General features: G+C 44.3%; 1 protein-coding gene across 3 annotated transcripts in view; it reads left to right on the forward strand.

Moving 5' to 3' along the window:
- The window catches only part of nup214 (nucleoporin 214), an 84,034-nt gene that overhangs the window by 55,288 nt on the left and 8,746 nt on the right, over positions 1 to 20,000 (forward strand). For all 3 annotated transcript variants that reach the window (XM_081367011.1, XM_081367012.1, XM_081367013.1), the window contains 8 exons: positions 1,791 to 1,857; positions 1,960 to 2,026; positions 2,844 to 2,922; positions 3,555 to 3,607; positions 4,924 to 6,408; positions 7,649 to 7,710; positions 8,933 to 9,092; positions 10,270 to 10,422. In XM_081367011.1, the coding sequence (XP_081223137.1) occupies positions 1,791 to 1,857; positions 1,960 to 2,026; positions 2,844 to 2,922; positions 3,555 to 3,607; positions 4,924 to 6,408; positions 7,649 to 7,710; positions 8,933 to 9,092; positions 10,270 to 10,422 (2,126 nt within the window). The remainder of the gene's footprint in view (positions 1 to 1,790; positions 1,858 to 1,959; positions 2,027 to 2,843; positions 2,923 to 3,554; positions 3,608 to 4,923; positions 6,409 to 7,648; positions 7,711 to 8,932; positions 9,093 to 10,269; positions 10,423 to 20,000) is intronic.

Genomic DNA, 20,000 nt, shown 5'->3' on the forward strand with positions numbered 1-20,000 from the left:
GAACATCAGAGCGCTTTTATTCAGGCTGTTTCTAAGACGTATCCCAGCATTCCTAAACACAGAGACATCCATCTGTAAATATGGGCTTTTCAAACACACACGCACTCACACACTCTCACACACTCACTCACACACTCACACACACGCACTCACACACTCTCACACACACACACTCACTCACTCACTCACTCACTCACTCACTCACTCACACACACGCACTCACACACACACACTCACTCACACACACACCCTCACTCACGCATACGCACACACTCACTCACTCACACACACATACAAACACACACGCACGCACTCTCACACACACACACACACATACACACACACACACACACACACACACACACACACACACACACACTGTTCACTAAGGGTCCGTTTTGACCTAGTGCCAAATGAAATCCATTTTATTTTTCCCAATATTAATTTTTGCAGATGTTAAAGCTGCTCTCAGTGATGTCAGGTGACGTCACTTCTTGTTGACGTTCGAAGTATTGTCAAACAAAACAGAGGCTAGCTCGAGGCTAGCCCCCCACTTTCAATTCTTTTACTTAAATGAAAGGTTATGATTTTGCCAATTTTTTGAATGAAAGATCAAAGGGATAAACGATGCAGATTTATTTTTTACAGCCATTTTTTATCATATTTACCAGGGGTATGTATGATTAATTCTGAGCACAACTGTAAATTTATATTTATTTATTTATTTATTTTATTTTTTTAATCATTAAATTCAAATCTAGTAATCAAAAATCATATCGAATTAATTGAAATTATGAAATGTTTCATTTTAGGGCCCTGTGAAATTGGTTTTATTTTTTCTTATTCCATTTTATTTTTCCCAAATTCTATGTTTTCTCTGTTTCTGGGCTCCATTTTAATAGTTTAATTACATTTTAATAATCAAAGCATGTCATTTGAGCTCATAAAACTGTAAAAAAAAAAAAACAAAAAAAAACATTAAATTAATACTACTACTACCATTACTAAGAATAAAATTCTTAAATTGTAATTTTTATATTTGTAAAAATTTGTTCTGTGATCATTCGAACAGTAAACCTGTTTTGCAGCATTTCGTTAGGCAAAATATAAAATAAATTGAGTTGTACAGTTGTAATGTATTTCTGCCATAATTTCTTCAAGTTAAACCAAACTTTTATTTTGGCGAGTTGAAGTGAAAAGGGGTGTGTGTGTGTGTGTGTGTGTGTGTGTGTGTGTGTGTGTGTGTGTGTGTGTGTGTGTGTGTGTGTGTGTGTGTGTGTGTGTGTGTGTGTGTGTGTGTGTGTGTGTGTGTGTGTGTGTGTGTGTGTGTGTGTGTGTGTGTATCTGCAATTAGTTTTCTCAGATGAAGTGGTGAAATGCTGCTAAAGTGACTCTCAGATCAAGTTCGTGTCATCATGTGCTCATATAGTGAGACTTCAGGTTTTAATATTCACAATCACTAGTGCATATTGCCAGTTGATTAAGTGTACATCCCTACTTTTGATTTATTCATCCAAAAAGGGCCAAATTCAGTGTCAGTTATGCTTTAAATTCAGTTTTTATGACTAAATTCTGCAATGCATGGCCCTCAGATGATGTTCTCCTAAGAGTGTTATTGATCATAGTTCCTGTGTGTGTGTGTGTGTGTGTGTGTGTGTGTGTGTGTGTGTGTGTGTGTGTGTGTGTGTGTGTGTGTGTGTGTGTGTGTGTGTGTGTGTGTGTGTGTGTGTGTGTGTGTGTGTGTGTGTGTGTGTGTGTGTGTGTGTGTGTGTGTGTGTGTGTGTGTGTAGCGCGTCTGTTCCAGCACCGGCGGCTCAGGTGGTTCAGCAGGTTCTGGCTACGGTGGAGGCCAATAAAGTGAGTCCCGCATGAGCTACACTACAGTAAACATCACACTGCTTCTTAAAGAGCAGCGTGTAATGTCTAACGTTTGGTGTATCGCTGTCTTCACTCTCACAGAGTTCCTTTCAGGCTGCGCTAAAGGTCCAGTCGCCGGCCCAGACCACATCTTCCAGTTTCGTGTTCGGTAGGTGTGAGCTCCCATGCACTTAAATGTGTTCAGTTTAACATTCATCCTCCCCTCGGGTCATTTTGACACGGACAATTATCACACTTGAACCACGAATACACAACTAATAAAAAATGTATGGATTTGAGGAGTTTTGTGGTTGAAATTTAAAAAGGTAACACATCCTTCTCTCGCGGGTCAATTTGACCCCGTTAGGAATGAATAGAAAGTGAGGAATGCTTCAGTGCACATAGAAAAACCTAAAAATGCTCAAAAATCAAACTAGAAGTAAGTAAAACTTTACCAAAAGAATATTTTATAATGTCTACATGTCTATGTGAATGCATACTGAAGTGAACTGGCTTTAGGACCCAGCAGAATAGCTCATTTGCTGCATATAGAGCTATAAGGCCATCTAGATTCATGAAATATCATGTTATATTATTATTTTTCTGCAAGAGGTCGACAAAGGCTCCCGATGTAAGATATTTAGAGCTGTTTATTCATGAAATTGTGAGAAATTTTTTATTTAATTTGAAAGAATGTGATGAATGTGCTTCTAAATTACTATTTATTTATTATTTATTGATCAAATCTAGTAATTTAAAGGTAAGTAAAACAAAAAATCTCCCAAACAAATTGCTTTAAAAATTAGAAAAAATATTAAAATGAAATAAAATAAGCTTTGTGGACAAAAAAAAAAAGAAGTATAATTTTAGGGCTTTGGGTCATTTTGACTGATTTGTCACAGAACGCGAGGGAAGGATGAGGGTTTAATTGCTGAATTAAAGTGTGAGAGTTTAATGTTGAGCTGGGTTGTGTGTGTCTGGTCCAGGAGGAGCAGCAAAACCTGAAGCAGGAGCTTCTTCATCTCTCAGCGAGAAGAACTCGAAGGGCTTCTCGTTCTCTGCACCGTGAGTTATTAAACATAATTATAACTACCTCAACCTCTATATACACTACCATTGGGAAGATCTTTAAAAGAAGTCTCTTCTGCTCCCCAAGGCTGCATTTATTTGAATAAAAATACCAAAAAAACTAATATTGTGAAATATTATTACAATTTAAAATTACTGTTTGCTATTTTAACATATTTTACAATAATCATAAGTGTTTCTTGAGCATCAAATCCTCATATTAGAGTGATTTCTGAAGGATCATGTGACACTGAAGACTGGAGTAATGATGCTGAACATTCAGCTTTGATCACAGGAATAAATTACACTTTACTGTATATTCGCATAGAAAACAGATGATTTACATTACAATAATATTTAACAATATTACTGTATATTTATTTTTTATTTTTTTTATCAAATAAACACAGCCTTGGTGAGCAGAAGAGACTTCTTTTAAAAACATTAAAAATCTTACCGATCCCAAACTTTTGACTGGTAGTGTAAGTCTTCCTGATTGCTATTGATTGAGTCTTGACTGAAGCGACTCCACATTTCAGTGTCTCTTCAGCAACTCTTCTGATGTCATGTCTAATGTCTTTATAGTTGATTGTATGTAAACATAAGACTCATATTTTGCTGTTTCACAGGTCAACAGGGTTCAGTTTCACATCTCAACCCCCGGACACCAACAACACTCAAGGTATCGTCTCCATATGTGTCTCGTCTCATTTAGAGATGCAAACATTAGATTTTTTACGCACTTTAGATTTCCTTTTTACTGTAATTGTCAGAAAATTTACATTTTCAGTATCATTCCAGTGGCCAGGAGAGTCAGTGCTGCATGAATCACAAATCACAGCATAATTTACATCAGTGTTTCTCAACCAGAGAGCCGGGGCCTTAGCAATCTTCCAAATGGCCTCAAGATGAAAGTCTCTTTGTAGTCAATCATTTCATCCCTTAAAACTCATCTTTGATCACCAAAATTACATATTTTCCTTGAAAAAAAAGTCTTCATGTCTTAAAATATCTTGACTGTAACTCGACACCCTTGCCTCATTTAGTATTCGCGGCTTTATGAATATGCAAATGAGCCCCCGCCTCCACTCACTCACTCAGCTCAGAGATCCACTGGTTGACGATCACACGTTGATCTGATTGGTTACAAGGTAGTTTGTGACGTCAGAAACACCAGCGATTTCAAAGCTTGTTTTTGAGACTGTCTTTGGTTCTTAGAATTCATCTCAGATCTTGAAAATAAATTAAAGGAAACGTGAACGTTCAAATATCCAACTCAAGGTGAAAAAAGTGTATTCTATAACAAATAGTTGGGTCCCACTTTATTTTAAGTGACGTTAAGTACTATGTACTTACATCAAAAAATAAGTACAATTTACTTATTGTGTTCATGTTGTATTGTAAAACACTTTTGCTGCTATTGAGGTATGGGTAAGGTTAGGGACAGGTGTGGTGGATTGGGTAGGTGTAAGGGAAGGGTCAACTGTGTAATTACAAGTGTAATTACATGCAGGAATTTTTAAAATGTAAGTACAATATAAAAACATGTAGTTACACAATAAGTACATTGTATCAAATTATTAATTTCAATGTAAGTACATGCAAGTACATAGTACTTAAAGCCACTTAATATAAAGTGGGAATAGTTTTAGTCACTCTTAGGGGTGTAACAATACATCGTTATATCGCGATATGAATCGTTGATGTAAACGATATGACTTGCGATGTAGAGTTAGTTTTATCCAAGGCTTACTGTACTAATAAAGTATATTTCCACATGACTTGTATTAACACACCACATAGACATATAAGCAACATTTAAAAGCTTGATTTCCACCACAGGGGGGCTTTAAAATGGACAAATCAAGCATTGAAAATAAGCTAAAACAACTATAAATCAAATTGATTTAAACTTTCTGCAGATTCTGTCAATGGCCAATTAGTCATGCCTTCTTAGTAAACTTCTTTCTTTTCTTTCTCTTCTAATCCTACAAACAGCGAAGAGTTCTGGCCCGCCAGGCAAGTTCTCCTTCGCTAGCAGTGCCGCATCAAAGATGCCGTTCGGCCCCGGTGGATCCGAGGAGCCTTTTTCCTTCACCCCAAAACTGGCTTCTCCCGCCCCGAGCGTGAGCTCCTCTACCCCGCCTCCAGAGACTCCTAAACTCCCTCACACTCCCAAAGCCCAAGGAGAAACCCTCGGCTGCTTCTCCGGCTTAAGAGTCGGCCAGAGCGAAGAGCTCAAGGATGCCTCCAAATCCGCGCTAGGTTTCACCTTTGGACCACCCGGCAACGGATCCACAGGATTCACATTCAATTCCGCGCAAATCAAGCCTGCGGAAACTGGAAGCACAACAGCAGAATTAGAAAGCGCCACAACAGAAGCTACAAAAACGATTACGCCACAAGCTCTCGGCACGCCTACACCCGCCGCTAAACCGCCAGAAGGAGCGGCTCCCTCAGTAAAACCAACTTTTACGATTCCCTCGACGACGTTCTCACCGGACGCCACATCTTTCGGCAGCCTTCTCCGCGCACCTCTACAAGAGACGACTCTTCCAACAAACTCCCTCCCAACGACGACGACTTCACCCGAGTTGGCTAAAGAAGAAGCTAAAGAACCTCCCAGTGCTAAACCGCTAACTTTAAGTGCGCCAGTCGTAACGGACACTGAAGCCGCGGCTCCCATCGTTACAGAAACCATTACAGCAACTTCCATCAAGCCTCCAACTCCGCCAGCTGTGGAGGTCTCGCCCGCACCTCCTCCATCAGTTACTCCACCATCCGACACGCCGACGGCTGTATCCGAGCCTCCTTCAGCAGAGCCGGTCGCTAATCCCGCTCTTGAGACTATTAGCAGCTCTACTACAGCCACTCCTGCTCCTCAAGAGACTCCAGCAACTTCAACCTCTGACAAACCAGGCTCAATCTTCGGCACTGACACTCAAACCGTCAGTTTCTCCACAGTCGCCACTACCTCGGCTTCATCCACCCCGTCCACAGCCATCACCACTAGCGCAGCTCCTACTTTCGGACAATCTCCCGCTGCTCCGAGTACAGCGTTCGGATCCACCGCGTTTGACTCCAATCCGACCTCTGGCTTTGGCAAGCTTGCGTTCGGACAGAGTCCTGCTGGTTTCGGCCAGCCCGCCGCCTCCGGCTCTGCTAGCAACTTCAGTTTTGGTCAGGCGGCGTTTAGCGCGAGCTCTGGGTTTGGGTCGCCGGCTACGACCTCCACCACGTCGACGGCCACCAGCGGAGGAGCAGGGATATTTGGAGCCGCTAGCGCTAACAGTGCTAGTTCCTTCTCCTTCGCCGCCGGCACTGGCACCGGCTCCGCAGCCGGCACTGGAACTGGAACTGGACTCTTTTCCCAAAGCAGCGCTCCTGGTTTCGGACAGCCCAGCGCAGGCTTCGGCCAGGGGTCCGTGTTCGGGAGCAACACCACCACGGCGTCCTCTGGGTTCGGCTTTGGACAACCATCAGGTGGGTTCTTACAAAACGCACTGGACAATCTGCTAGGGTAGTTTATTCCGACAAGATAGAGTAGGATGTAGAGTTGGGAATCGAAAATACTTGGTCAGGAATCGTATACTTGTTATAACATTTTTATTTTGATTCCTCTTATCGATCCCTTTGTGTGCATTTCAGTATGACTAAACAATTCAAGTTTGAGACGACTCCCACGCTGTTTTCTGTGCTGCGTGTGTATCAGTATATTGGATCCGTGCAGCTCTTAAAGTGACATTTACATTAGTTCCGCTAGTTGTTTTCAGGCAAACGTTTGACTACTAATCGGTCAAACCGAGTCATAAAAATGTCTGAAATTGTTTGCGTTTTGAACTGCACTGATGCGTTTTCTCATACCGTACTTTATAAGACAGAAAGCAATGATAGAGCTGGAGATACGTTAGATTGTTGACTAATGTGTGTGTTAGCAGGGCTCACTGAGTGTTCGTGTGTGTCGTGAGCATGTAGAGTAGTAATGGGTCATCAGGGGAATGTGCATCAGTCTCGGGCGTGTCTTCAGGGCAGGATTGCTCCCATTCCTATGAGTTCCTGTGACTTCCACCTTATAAACAGCTGAGTCACTGACCCCTGACCCCCACATCCACACCTGTTTATGCTGTGCGTGTTTAGGGCCACATTAAACTCTAAAGAATGTGCTGACTGACATTATGCAAATGTGATAGCACGGTTTGCCTTAGACTGCATATTGTGTTCTGATGTGAATTATTGACGCTTGCCATTTTGTCCAGCCTGTGCATTACTCAGTCGGACGGGCCGAGGGAGCGTTAAAGCCAGTGTTCAGTCAGGCAATCCAATCGCAAAATACAAATTAATTTAAAGTGGATCAACTCAGTAAAGACTAGGGTTGGGTATCGTTTGAATTTTAACGTATTTTATTTTATTTTAACAAATATTTGTCTCAATAGCAATCTATATCAAGTATATTTTGCTGAAAGTAAATATGCAATGATTTCAAAATGTAGATAGTATGTAGTACTCGATAAGCATTAATATTCACAAACAGATCTATTTGGACAAATTTCACAGAAACGGATTTGGTTCTGGATAGTAAGACACATTTGCAACGTTTAGCACGTTCAGTGATAATTGTGCTTGCATTTGTTTATAATTTGAGACTCTTGATTAATTGACTCACATGCTGAAGAGTAAACACACATTTGGCGGTATGTTTGATTTCTCGATGTGTTTTAATCAGGGTTCGGCAGCAGCACCTCCAGCTCGTCTGTGTTCGGACAGCAGCCCAGCGTCTTCGGACAGGTACAGCTCTTACTCAAACCTTCAGTTCTTCACCGGCTGAGGCAGGCTGGATGTGTTCGAGTCTCAGATGCAGTTTCATCAGCATGAGCTGGACTTTCAGAGAGGCTTCTGAAACTGTGCTTTGAGGAACCCCAGTGAGATATTCCCATTTTTAGAGGCAATTTCAGGTTTTTGCTCTTGGTTTGCCATCATCGCCAGCCAGTGAGACCCAAAAACCTGTTAAAAACCATTCAAATGCAGCAGTAATCCACTAGAGGCTGGTTTACCACAGTCACTGAATGGAAAGTCTAAAATCCCTCAACTCGTAGTGTGTGTAACAGTCACAACAGTCACTGATGGAGTTTTGGTTCCTTGCCAGCGTCGCCTTTGGCTTTTGGCTTGCTTAGTTGGGGACATTTAATTTAATATTCAACAATATTATTGATCTCCTGCACTGACAGCATTATATGAGAACTGAACTGAGCTGGACGATGACATCAGTTTTCTCTATATATATATAAATGAACTAAATTAATAACTTTTTTACAACAGAACTGAACCATCACTGATCTTCCTTAAGCTGGACTGTGACGCTATTTCCTTCTAGAAACAAACTTTGTTGCATTATTCTCCTGTTATCTCTGTAAAGCTGCTTTGAAACACTTTGTGTTGTAGAAAGCGCTGTATAAATAACGGTGACTCTATTTGACAGTGATGTCACATACATACATCTATAATAATAGGCTCTATGCACGAACGCTGCGGACGTATTTCCGGTAGGATCTCAGCCGGCGTCTTTACTTCCGCATAGCGCGTTCTATAGCGAAGTGTATAGCGGCAAAACTTTAATAAAATTCATTTTCTCAGAAATGGAGACAACGATTTTAGAAACTGATTCGCTAGTCGGATTTCGCGCGATATGAGAGAATACTCACCCTCAAAGTTGTTGATGTAGCTCGAAATTTATAATTTAAAGAACTTCTCTTTCTTACTCATATGTGTGACAGTTAACTGCCTCACAATATTGTTAACATCATTCACGTTAACCGCTGGAAGTTCTTGTAAACAGAGAGTGTAATTTTCCATTATCTCCACCTAATGCAAAAAACGGCTTCTGACGCAGCACCGGATGTAACTGGGCGGGCTGAGATAAAACGCGGAAGCGATCGTGCAAAGAGCCTATTCCTGGCTTTTAGTGTTTGAAAGCATCTGAAGTAAGTATGCGATGTGATTTTGTGATCAGGCTCAGACGGGTGCAGGTCTGTTCGGCTCGAGCGCTGGAAACACTTCCTCAGGATCAGGGTTTTTCAGTGGTCTTGGAGGAAAACCCAGTGAAGACGCCGCCAACAAGAACCCGTTCGGAGCGCCGGCCGCAGGAGGATTCGGCCAGCAGATTAATACAGGTAATGATGCACTCTTCCCAGGGTTACTATAGTCAAGGCTGTACGTTTTTATACGCAAGTATAAGTTTAAGTATATAGTATAAGTGTGTATGTGTGTATAGATAGATAGATAGATAGATAGATAGATAGATAGATATAGATAGATACTCTCTGGTTCTCATGAGAGCATCTGGAGATCGGGGTTGGTTCTGACATTGCACATAGTGTGACCTATTAAATATAACTATAAAAACCAAATATTTAATAATAATATTACTGCATTTTATAACAAAATGGTAAATAAAGTGTGATAATACTGTTATATATATTTTTTTAAATTAGTATTAAATAAAAATAAAATTATTTTATAGCACACTTAAAAATAAAAATGTTTACATTTTACATAATTTTTTTACATTTTACATAATTTACATTTTAATTTTTTTAATTGTTTTTATAAGAATTCTCATACACAAATGAGTCTGAACTTATTTACCAGCACATTTTCTATTTTGGTTGCGCATGTGCACCACTTATGTGCACCCCTGATTATAGTCAACTAGCATTATAGGGGCTTTCGCACCGGAGGAACCTTCTCATAGTTCCTACAACTATTGGCGGAAGTTCCCGGATTTAGCCTTGTTCATAATGCAGGAACTGGGAACGATTTTAGTTCTAGGAACTCTTTTGGAGGAGCTGATTTACTCCTCCTTCAGAGTCGGTCTAAGCCAGTGCTACAGGAACTACAGTGACGTCAGTGTTCGCTGATTGGTCGAACACACGCGAAACACCAGCACACGCCATTATTATAAAGGCTATAAACACACAGATTATAGCCTATATATTTACTCCAGAGACTAACTCTACGAACATGGAAAACAGAGATAGATGAAGCTCTCAACCTTTATCTTTACGCTGAGGAGAAAACCCATCACAACTTTGAGGAGAACAAGAGAAACATGATCATGTGTTTCTGCGCAGCAACGCTGGACATCAAACACACATCCGCTAATAACTCTTCATCACTCTCTACTTTCAGTGTATAACAGTTCTGTATAATAACGCATTAGACTGTCAGACAGATCGTACACTGATGAACACGGAGAATCCAGTGCGAAAGCCTGTTATGATAGTGTCTGAATGCTGGATGTGTGTTTGCATTGGTGCTGAAGCTGTCGTGTGTGTGGTTTTCCCTCAGGTTCTGCTAACCTGTTTGGGAACAGCGGAGCGAAGGCCTTCAGCTTCTCCAACAGCTCGTTCGGGGAACAGAAGCCCAGCGGGTCCTTCAGTACCGGAGCCGGATCTGTGGCGGCTCAGGGCTTCGGCTCCTTCAGTACACCCACCAAACCAGGTCAGGCACGCACGCACGCACACACACACACACACACACCACATCATGATGTTCATGCCATGTCATACTTACTGTAGTTTCAACATGACAACACGTGACGTTATTATTATTATTTTTTCACTTTTATTATTTTTTATTATTATTATCTTTTATTGCTGTTATTTATTTATTTTTATTATTATATGATTTCTTATTTTGTTTTTGTTTTTTTAGCTTTTATTTTTATTATTATTATTATTATTATATTTCTATTTGTATTATTTCATTTATTATTTTTATTATTATTGGCTCTGTTTTTGATAATGAAGATCAGTTAGTCACAATTGACTTTCACAATCAGCTTTAATCTTTTCTGAAAACAGCAAGCATTTACATTAATGTCACCAAACCAGGTCAGACACACACACACACACACACACACACACACTCACACCACATGAGGAATATATGCTGCGTTCACGCCATGTCATAATTTCTGTAATTTCGAGATAACACGTGACGTTCAACTCGGAGCTGTTCACATCCTCGGACTGGGAATTATACGTTTACATGGTAAAACTATCAACTCCTAAATGAATCTGTAGCAGCTTGTAGTTCAAGTAGGAGCTCTCAGAAAATTCCCAGTTTTCAATTCCCAAGTGTAAGTGAACCTCTTCCTGAGTCTCTCCGTAAGGCTGCACTCGCAACTGGTTATTCTGGGATTCTGGATGAGTGAGATTTGCCTGTTTTGTTATTGCCGGAGTTTCTGACGCTCGTGTAAAGACTCCGCCCTCTTCTGAACTGAGGCGGAGCTAAAGCTCATTTGCATTTAAAGGAACACATTTTTTAAGGGGCAAATTTGTTTTGCTCTCCCAAAAAGGGGCAAATTTGACAAGCTAGAATAAATGATCTGGGATTTGGAGCTGAAATTTCAGACACATTCTGGGGACACCATAGATTTATATTACATCTTGTGAAAAGGGGCATAATATGACACCTTTAATACACTAAAGGAGGCTGTACTGTAGCAACTAGGGGACTAAATGCCGCTAGGTGGAACAAACTTTGATTTGCATTACTGTCTGTTCAAAATAAAATAAAATAAACCTAACATTGTGGAGTTGTTCCTTTGTCCAGTAACACTTTATTTTAGGGTCCAATTCTCACTTTTAACTAGTTGCTTATTAGTATGCGTATTACTAGTATATTGGCTGTTTATTAGTGCTTATAAAGCAGATATTAATGCCTTATTCTACATGAACATATACTACATCCCTTAATCCACTCAATACCTAACTAACTAGTAATTAGGGATTTTTTTGAGGCAAGGTCATAGTTAATAGTTAGTTAATAGTGAGAATTGGATCTTAAACTAAAGTGTGGCCATTTTTCCTATTGTACCAAAATTGTACTGAACCTTGACCCCAAAACCGAGGTACGTACCGAACCTTGACTTCGGTGTACCATTACACCTCTATTAATATTATATTTGTATTATTATATAATTATCAACATTATTGTATTAATCATATTTCATTTTTTATTTTATTATTTTATTTTAATTATTAATATTATTTTATTTTATATTTTTTATGTTCTATTATTATTTTGTTTGTCTTTTTTCTTTTATTATTGTTATCATTCTTGATATATTTTTATTATAATTATATTTGTATTATTTTATTTATTTTATTTTTTATAATTTTTATGATTATTATTATATTACTAACAGGACCAAGTCTTCAATGCTGTATCTGTGGCTGGAGCAAGATAACATCATACCATGGTCTAAGGGTCCACCAGGGCAAGATGAAATGCCTGGGAAATAATTAGCAAGGGGCCACACATTGCATTCACACTGTTTTGTTGCTGTTGCCATTTTTGTGTAATATGTACAGTTGCAATCGAAATTATTCAACCCCCATTGCAAAAAAGTTTTATTGGCAAAATTAACGGACTTTACGCTTTTTGCAATGATCAGATCAAACAAAAGTAACTGAAATAGCTCAACACAACAAGCGGTTTCCCCAAATTCAACTGAAAATGCAACTTTCAATGCTTTCTGCAGTCTCAAAATTATTCACCCCCTTCATGGCAAGCATCTTTAGTACTGAGTAGAACAGCCTTTTGCTGTTATGAGCTGCTGAGGTATGCTTGGGATCGTTGTCCTTTTGGAAGGTCCAGTGACGTAAGGAAGGTTTCAGCTTGAACAGTAAGGCTCGTACTAAACGCATGCCAGAACTCCAAGACTACACCACTACTGACCCAAAAGCACAAGAAAAGTGCTCAAAATGCATATAAAGCCACAGCAGTTTTGAGATTCAGTTCTGTGGAGCAATGAAACAAAACTGGAACTTTTCGGCCCTTTAAGTACGAGCCTTAAGGTCCTTGCACACAGAGTACGAAATTTTCGCATGCGTTTTTTTCGTATTCGTAATTCGGTGGCTCTGAATTGTCAAAACAGTCACCATTCAAAATGCTTGCTATGGATGCGGAAAACGCAGAAAATCGAACCCGATCCGAATTTTTTTATGACCGACGAAAGTTTCGGAGGCAGTGTGTAAGTGGGATTGACATAACGTGAGGTTTCATTTATTTTTTAACGTGTGCGAATTTCGGACTCGGTGTGCAAGCACCTTTACACACTGCCTCCAAAACTTTAGTCCGTCATAAAAAAAATTCGCATCAGGCTCGATTTTCTGCGTTTTCCGCATCCATAGCAAGCATTTTAAATGGTGACTGTTTTGACAATTCAGAGCCACCCAATGACGGATAAGAAAAAACGCATATGAAAATTTCAGACTCTGTGTGCAAGCACCTTAACTGTTCAAGCTGAAACCTCAGTGCCTGTTGCCATCAAGTCTTGCTGCAGGTCTTTTGCAGTCACTCAAGGGTTTTTATGATCCCGCCTTCTCAGAAATCTGGTTGCAGCCGTTGATATCTGCCTTTTTCTGCTCGTCCAGGGAGTGTAACCACTGTTCCTTTAACTCTGAACTTGCAAACTATGCTTCCAACGGTGTCTCTAGGAACATTTAGTTCCTTCGCTATCTTTATTTTTGAATCCTGTTCCTTGTTTGTAAAGGGCGATGATATCTTCTCTTAACTTTTTGGACCATTCTTTTGACTTATTTCTAACATGCAGTCAAACCTCGCCAGTTCAGATATTTCACGTGTTCTAGCTCAAGCACACCTGCCGCAACTAATGAAGGCCTTGATTAGTGGGACAATGGCAGATTTGTGCTGTTGTTAGGGATTCTATTCAGGGGGTTGACTAATTTTGAGACTGCAGAAGTCATTAAAAGTTGCATTTTCAGTTGAATTTGCGGAAACCACTTGAAACATTTGTTGTGTTGAGCTATTTACATTACTTTGGTTTGATTCGTTCATTGCAAACAGTTGAAAGTCTGTACATTTTGCCAATAAACCTGATTTGCAATGAGGGTTGAATAATTTCGATTAAAACTGTATATTTATGTATACAATGTGTATTTTGTGCAGTATGTGAATATTATACGTGCTTTACTTGGTACAGTCTGTGAAAATAAATGTCCTCTTTCGGGGACAATAAAGAATGAATCTGAATCTGACCACTACTTTCATAGAGGTAAGGCAAATCAGTCAAGTGAAGCACAGTGGCAGGGTATCAGGGACCCCAAGCAAAACTCAACCACATACAAATCTATCCTCAAGGTGCATTCACATTACAAGCAACTTTGTCACTCACAAGTGAACAAGTGAGTTCGCCTATTGGTTGCCTAGTAATGTTTGTGAGTGACATTCACGGATGTTACTACATGTGTCGTATCCCACCGAAGGAGACTGCGGTACATCCCTGATGTGTCGTATCCCACCGAAGGAGACTGCGGTACATCCCTGATGTGTCGTACCCCACCGAAGGAGACTGTGGTACACCCCTGTTGATGTGTCATACCCCACCGAAGGAGACTGTGGTACACCCCTGATGATGTGTCGTACCCCACCGAAGGAGACTGAGGTACACCCCTGTTGATGTGTCGTACCCCACCGAAGGAGACTGCGGTACACCCCTGATGATGTGTCGTACTCCACCGAAGGAGACTGTGGTACACCCCTGTTGATGTGTCGTATCCTACTGAAGGAGACTGCGGTACACCCCTGTTGATGTGTCGTACCCCACCGAAGGAGACTGTGGTACACCCCTGATGATGTGTCGTACCCCACTGAAGGAGACTGCGGTACACCCCTGATGATGTGTCGTACCCCACTGAAGGAGACTGCGGTACACCCCTGTTGATGTGTCGTACCCCACTGAAGGAGACTGCGGTACACCCCTGATGATGTGTCGTACCCCACTGAAGGAGACTGCGGTATACCCCTGTTGATGTGTCGTACCCCACCGAAGGAGACTGTGGTACACCCCTGATGATGTGTCGTACCCCACCGAAGGAGACTGCGGTACACCCCTGATGATGTGTCGTACCCCACTAAAGCAGACTGCGGTACACCCCTGTTGATGTGTCGTACCCCACCGAAGGAGACTGTGGTACACCCCTGATGATGTGTCGTACCCCACTGAAGGAGACTGCGGTACACCCCTGATGATGTGTCGTACCCCACTGAAGGAGACTGCGGTACACCCCTGTTGATGTGTCGTACCCCACTGAAGGAGACTGTGGTACACCCCTGATGATGTGTCGTACCCCACTGAAGGAGACTGCGGTACACCCCTGATGATGTGTCGTACCCCACCGAAGGAGACTGTGGTACACCCCTGATGATGTGTCGTACCCCACTGAAGGAGACTGCGGTACACCCCTGATGATGTGTCGTACCCCACTGAAGGAGACTGCGGTACACCCCTGTTGATGTGTCGTACCCCACTGAAGGAGACTGCGGTACACCCCTGATGATGTGTCGTACCCCACTGAAGGAGACTGCGGTACACCCCTGATGATGTGTCGTACCCCACCGAAGGAGACTGTGGTACACCCCTGATGATGTGTCGTACCCCACCAAAGGAGACTGTGGTACACCCCTGTTGATGTGTCGTACCCCACCAAAGGAGACTGTGGTACACCCCTGTTGATGTGTCGTATCCCACCGAAGGAGACTGTGGTGAACCCCTGTTGATGTGTCGTACCCCACCGAAGGAGACTGAGGTACACCCCTGTTGATGTGTCGTACCCCACCGAAGGAGACTGTGGTACACCCCTGTTGATGTGTCGTACCCCACCGAAGGAGACTGAGGTACACCCCTGATGATGTGTCGTACCCCACCGAAGGAGACTGTGGTACACCCCTGCTGATGTGTCGTACTCCACCGAAGGAGACTGTGGTACACCCCGTTGATGTGTCGTATCCCACCGAAGGAGACTGGTACACCCCTGTTGATGTGTTGTACCCCACCAAAGGAGACTGTGGTACACCCCTGTTGATGTGTCGTACCCCACCAAAGGAGACTGTGGTACACCCCTGTTGATGTGTCGTATCCCACCGAAGGAGACTGTGGTGAACCCTTGTTGATGTGTCGTACCCCACCGAAGGAGACTGAGGTACACCCCTGTTGATGTGTCGTACCCCACCGAAGGAGACTGTGGTACACCCCTGTTGATGTGTCGTACCCCACCGAAGGAGACTGAGGTACACCCCTGTTGATGTGTCGTACCCCACCGAAGGAGACTGTGGTACACCCCTGTTGATGTGTCGTACCCCACCGAAGGAGACTGTGGTACACCCCTGATGATGTGTCGTATCCTACTGAAGGAGACTGCGGTACACCCCTGTTGATGTGTCGTACCCCACCGAAGGAGACTGTGGTACACCCCTGTTGATGTGTCGTATCCCACCGAAGGAGACTGTGGTGAACCCCTGTTGATGTGTCATACCCCACCGAAGGAGACTGTGGTACACCCCTGTTGATGTGTCGTACCCCACCGAAGGAAACTGAGGTACACCCCTGTTGATGTGTCGTACTCCACCGAAGGAGACTGCGGTACACCCCTGATGATGTGTCGTACCCCACCGAAGGAGACTGAGGTACACCCCTGTTGATGTGTCGTACCCCACCAAAGGAGACTGTGGTACACCCCTGTTGATGTGTCGTACCCCACCGAAGGAGACTGAGGTACACCCCTGTTGATGTGTCGTACCCCACCGAAGGAGACTGTGGTACACCCCTGTTGATGTGTCGTACCCCACCGAAGGAGACTGTGGTACACCCCTGATGATGTGTCGTATCCTACTGAAGGAGACTGCGGTACACCCCTGTTGATGTGTCGTACCCCACCGAAGGAGACTGTGGTACACCCCTGTTGATGTGTCGTATCCCACCGAAGGAGACTGTGGTACACCCCTGTTGATGTGTCGTACCCCACCAAAGGAAACTGAGGTACACCCCTGTTGATGTGTCGTACTCCACCGAAGGAGACTGCGGTACACCCCTGATGATGTGTCGTACCCCACCGAAGGAGACTGCGGTACACCCCTGTTGATGTGTCGTATCCCACCGAAGGAGACTGTGGTGAACCCCTGTTGATGTGTCGTACCCCACCGAAGGAGACTGAGGTACACCCCTGTTGATGTGTCGTACCCCACCGAAGGAGACTGCGGTACACCCCTGCTGATGTGTCGTACCCCACCGAAGGAGACTGCGGTACACCCCTGCTGATGTGTCGTACCCCACCGAAGGAGACTGTGGTACACCCCTGTTGATGTGTCGTATCCTACTGAAGGAGACTGCGGTACACCCCTGATGATGTGTCGTACCCCACCGAAGGAGACTGCGGTACACCCCTGCTGATGTGTCGTACCCCACCGAAGGAGACTGCGGTACACCCCTGCTGATGTGTCGTACCCCACCGAAGGAGACTGCGGTACACCCCCGATGATGTGTCGTATCCTACTGAAGGAGACTGCGGTACACCCCTGATGATGTGTCGTACCCCACCGAAGGAGACTGCGGTACACCCCTGCTGATGTGTCGTACCCCACCGAAGGAGACTGCGGTACACCCCTGTTGATGTGTCGTACCCCACCGAAGGAGACTGCGGTACACCCCTGATGATGTGTCGTATCCTACTGAAGGAGACTGCGGTACACCCCTGTTGATGTGTCGTACCCCACCGAAGGAGACTGCGGTACACCCCCGATGATGTGTCGTATCCTACTGAAGGAGACTGCGGTACACCCCTGATGATGTGTCGTACCCCACCGAAGGAGACTGCGGTACACCCCTGCTGATGTGTCGTACCCCACCGAAGGAGACTGCGGTACACCCCTGATGATGTGTCGTACCCCACCGAAGGAGACTGCGGTACACCCCCGATGATGTGTCGTATCCTACTGAAGGAGACTGCGGTACACCCCTGATGATGTGTCGTACCCCACCGAAGGAGACTGCGGTACACCCCTGCTGATGTGTCGTACCCCACCGAAGGAGACTGTGGTACACCCCCGTTGATGTGTCGTATCCTACTGAAGGAGACTGCGGTACACCCCTGTTGATGTGTCGTTCCCCACCGAAGGAGACTGCGGTAAACCACTGATGATGTGTCGTACCCCACCGAAGGAGACTGCGGTACACCCCTGATGATTTGTCATACCCCACCGAAGGAGACTGTGGTACACCCCTGATGATGTGTCGTACCCCACCGAAGGAGACTGCGGTACACCCCTGATGATTTGTCATACCCCACCGAAGGAGACTGCGGTAAACCACTGATGATGTGTCGTACCCCACCGAAGGAGACTGTGGTACACCCCTGATGATGTGTCGTACCCCACCGAAGGAGACTGCGGTACACCCCTGATGATGTGTCGTACCCCACTGAAGGAGACTGCGGTACACCCCTCATGATGTGTCGTACCCCACCGAAGGAGACTGCGGTACACCCCTGATGATGTGTCGTACCCCACTTTTTTTTGCGCATTAAGGTCTTCCTGTTAAAGTGTGTTTCTCACAGACCTTTAAAACTTCAAGAAACAGTTAAATATATCCCTAGACTATATGCAATCCTGTCTTGGACCTCCCGTTTGTCCAGTATTTGCATACAGATAGACAGGCTGCATTTTGTTATGTAATTGTTTCTTATAGCCTTAATAGTTTAGTTGAGTCACTTCCTCCAATTTTATGTTAAAGTAGCTCATCAAATGTAACCTACATTTAGAAGCCGTTTTAGTGCACAATTATTTATGAATCAAGAATTCTACATGATCACAGATTTTACTGACAAATAAGCTACATGTGAATCAATGCACTATTAGACCCACCCTCCTCATGTTGTGCAGAAATGGGTTTTTGTGTTCCATTTGTTATAAATTGTGAAAATGTTATAGTTTTATAGAAAAAGGCAAATGTTTTGATGTTGCTTTGCATTTATGGTGGAAGTTGAAGTGGAGATTGCTGTGGGGCTTGAGATGGAGGTTGCTGTGGGGCTTGAGGTGGAGGTTGCAGTGGGAGTTTGGGTGGGGCTTGAAGTGGAGGTTGCTGTGGGGCTTGAGGCGGAGGTTGCTGTGGGGCTTGAGGTGGAGCTTTCAGTGGGGCTTAAGGTGAGGTGGAGGTTTCAGTGGGGCTTGAGGTGGAGGTTTTAGTGGGAGTTTGGGTGGGGCTTGAAGTGGAGGTTTTAGTGGGGCTTGAGGTGGAGGTTGCTGTGGGGCTTGAGGTGGAGGTTGCAGTGGGCGTTTGGGTGGGGCTTGAGGTGGAGGTTGCTGTGGGGCTTGAGGTGGAGGTTGCTGTGGGGCTTGAGGTGGAGGTTGCAGTGGGCGTTTGGGTGGGGCTTGAAGTGGAGGTTTTAGTGGGGCTTGAGGTGGAGGTTGCTGTGGGGCTTGAGGTGGAGGTTTTAGTGGGGCTTGAGGTGGAGGTTGCTGTGGGGCTTGAGTTGGAGGTTTCAGTAGGGCTTGAGGTGGAGGTTTCAGTGGAGCTTGAGGTGGAGGTTTCAGTGGGGCTTGAGGTGGAGGTTGCTGTGGGGCTTGAGGTGGAGGTTTCAGTGGAGCTTGAGGTGGGGCTTGAGGTGGAGCTTGAGGTGGAGGTTGCTGTGGGGCTTGAGGTGGAGGTTTCAGTGGGGCTTGAGGTGGAGGTTGCTGTGGGGCTTGAGGTGGAGGTTTCAGTGGAGCTTGAGGTGGAGGTTGCTGTGGGGCTTGAGGTGGAGGTTTCAGTGGGGCTTGAGGTGGAGGTTGCTGTGGGGCTTGAGGTGGAGGTTGCTGTGGGGCTTGAGGTGGAGGTTTCAGTGGGGCTTGAGGTGGAGGTTGCTGTGGGGCTTGAGGTGGAGGTTGCTGTGGGGCTTGAGGTGGAGGTTTCAGTGGGGCTTGAGGTGGAGGTTTCAGTGGGGCTTGAGGTGGAGGTTTCAGTGGGGCTTGAGGTGGAGGTTTCAGTGGGGCTTGAGGTGGAGGTTTCAGTGGGGCTTGAGGTGGAGCTTGAGGTGGAGGTTTCAGTGGGGCTTGGGGTGAAGGTTTCGGTGGGGCTTGAGGTGGAGGTTTCGGTGGGGCTTGGGGTGGAGGTTTCAGTGGGGCTTGAGGTGGAGGTTTCAGTGGGGCTTGAGGTGGAGGTTTCAGTGGAGGTTTCAGTGGGGCTTGGGGTGAAGGTTTCGGTGGGGCTTGAGGTGGAGGTTTCGGTGGGGCTTGGG

This window comes from Scardinius erythrophthalmus (assembly GCF_964197995.2).
Source record: "Scardinius erythrophthalmus genome assembly, chromosome: 5".
Lineage (NCBI taxonomy): Eukaryota > Metazoa > Chordata > Actinopteri > Cypriniformes > Leuciscidae > Scardinius > Scardinius erythrophthalmus.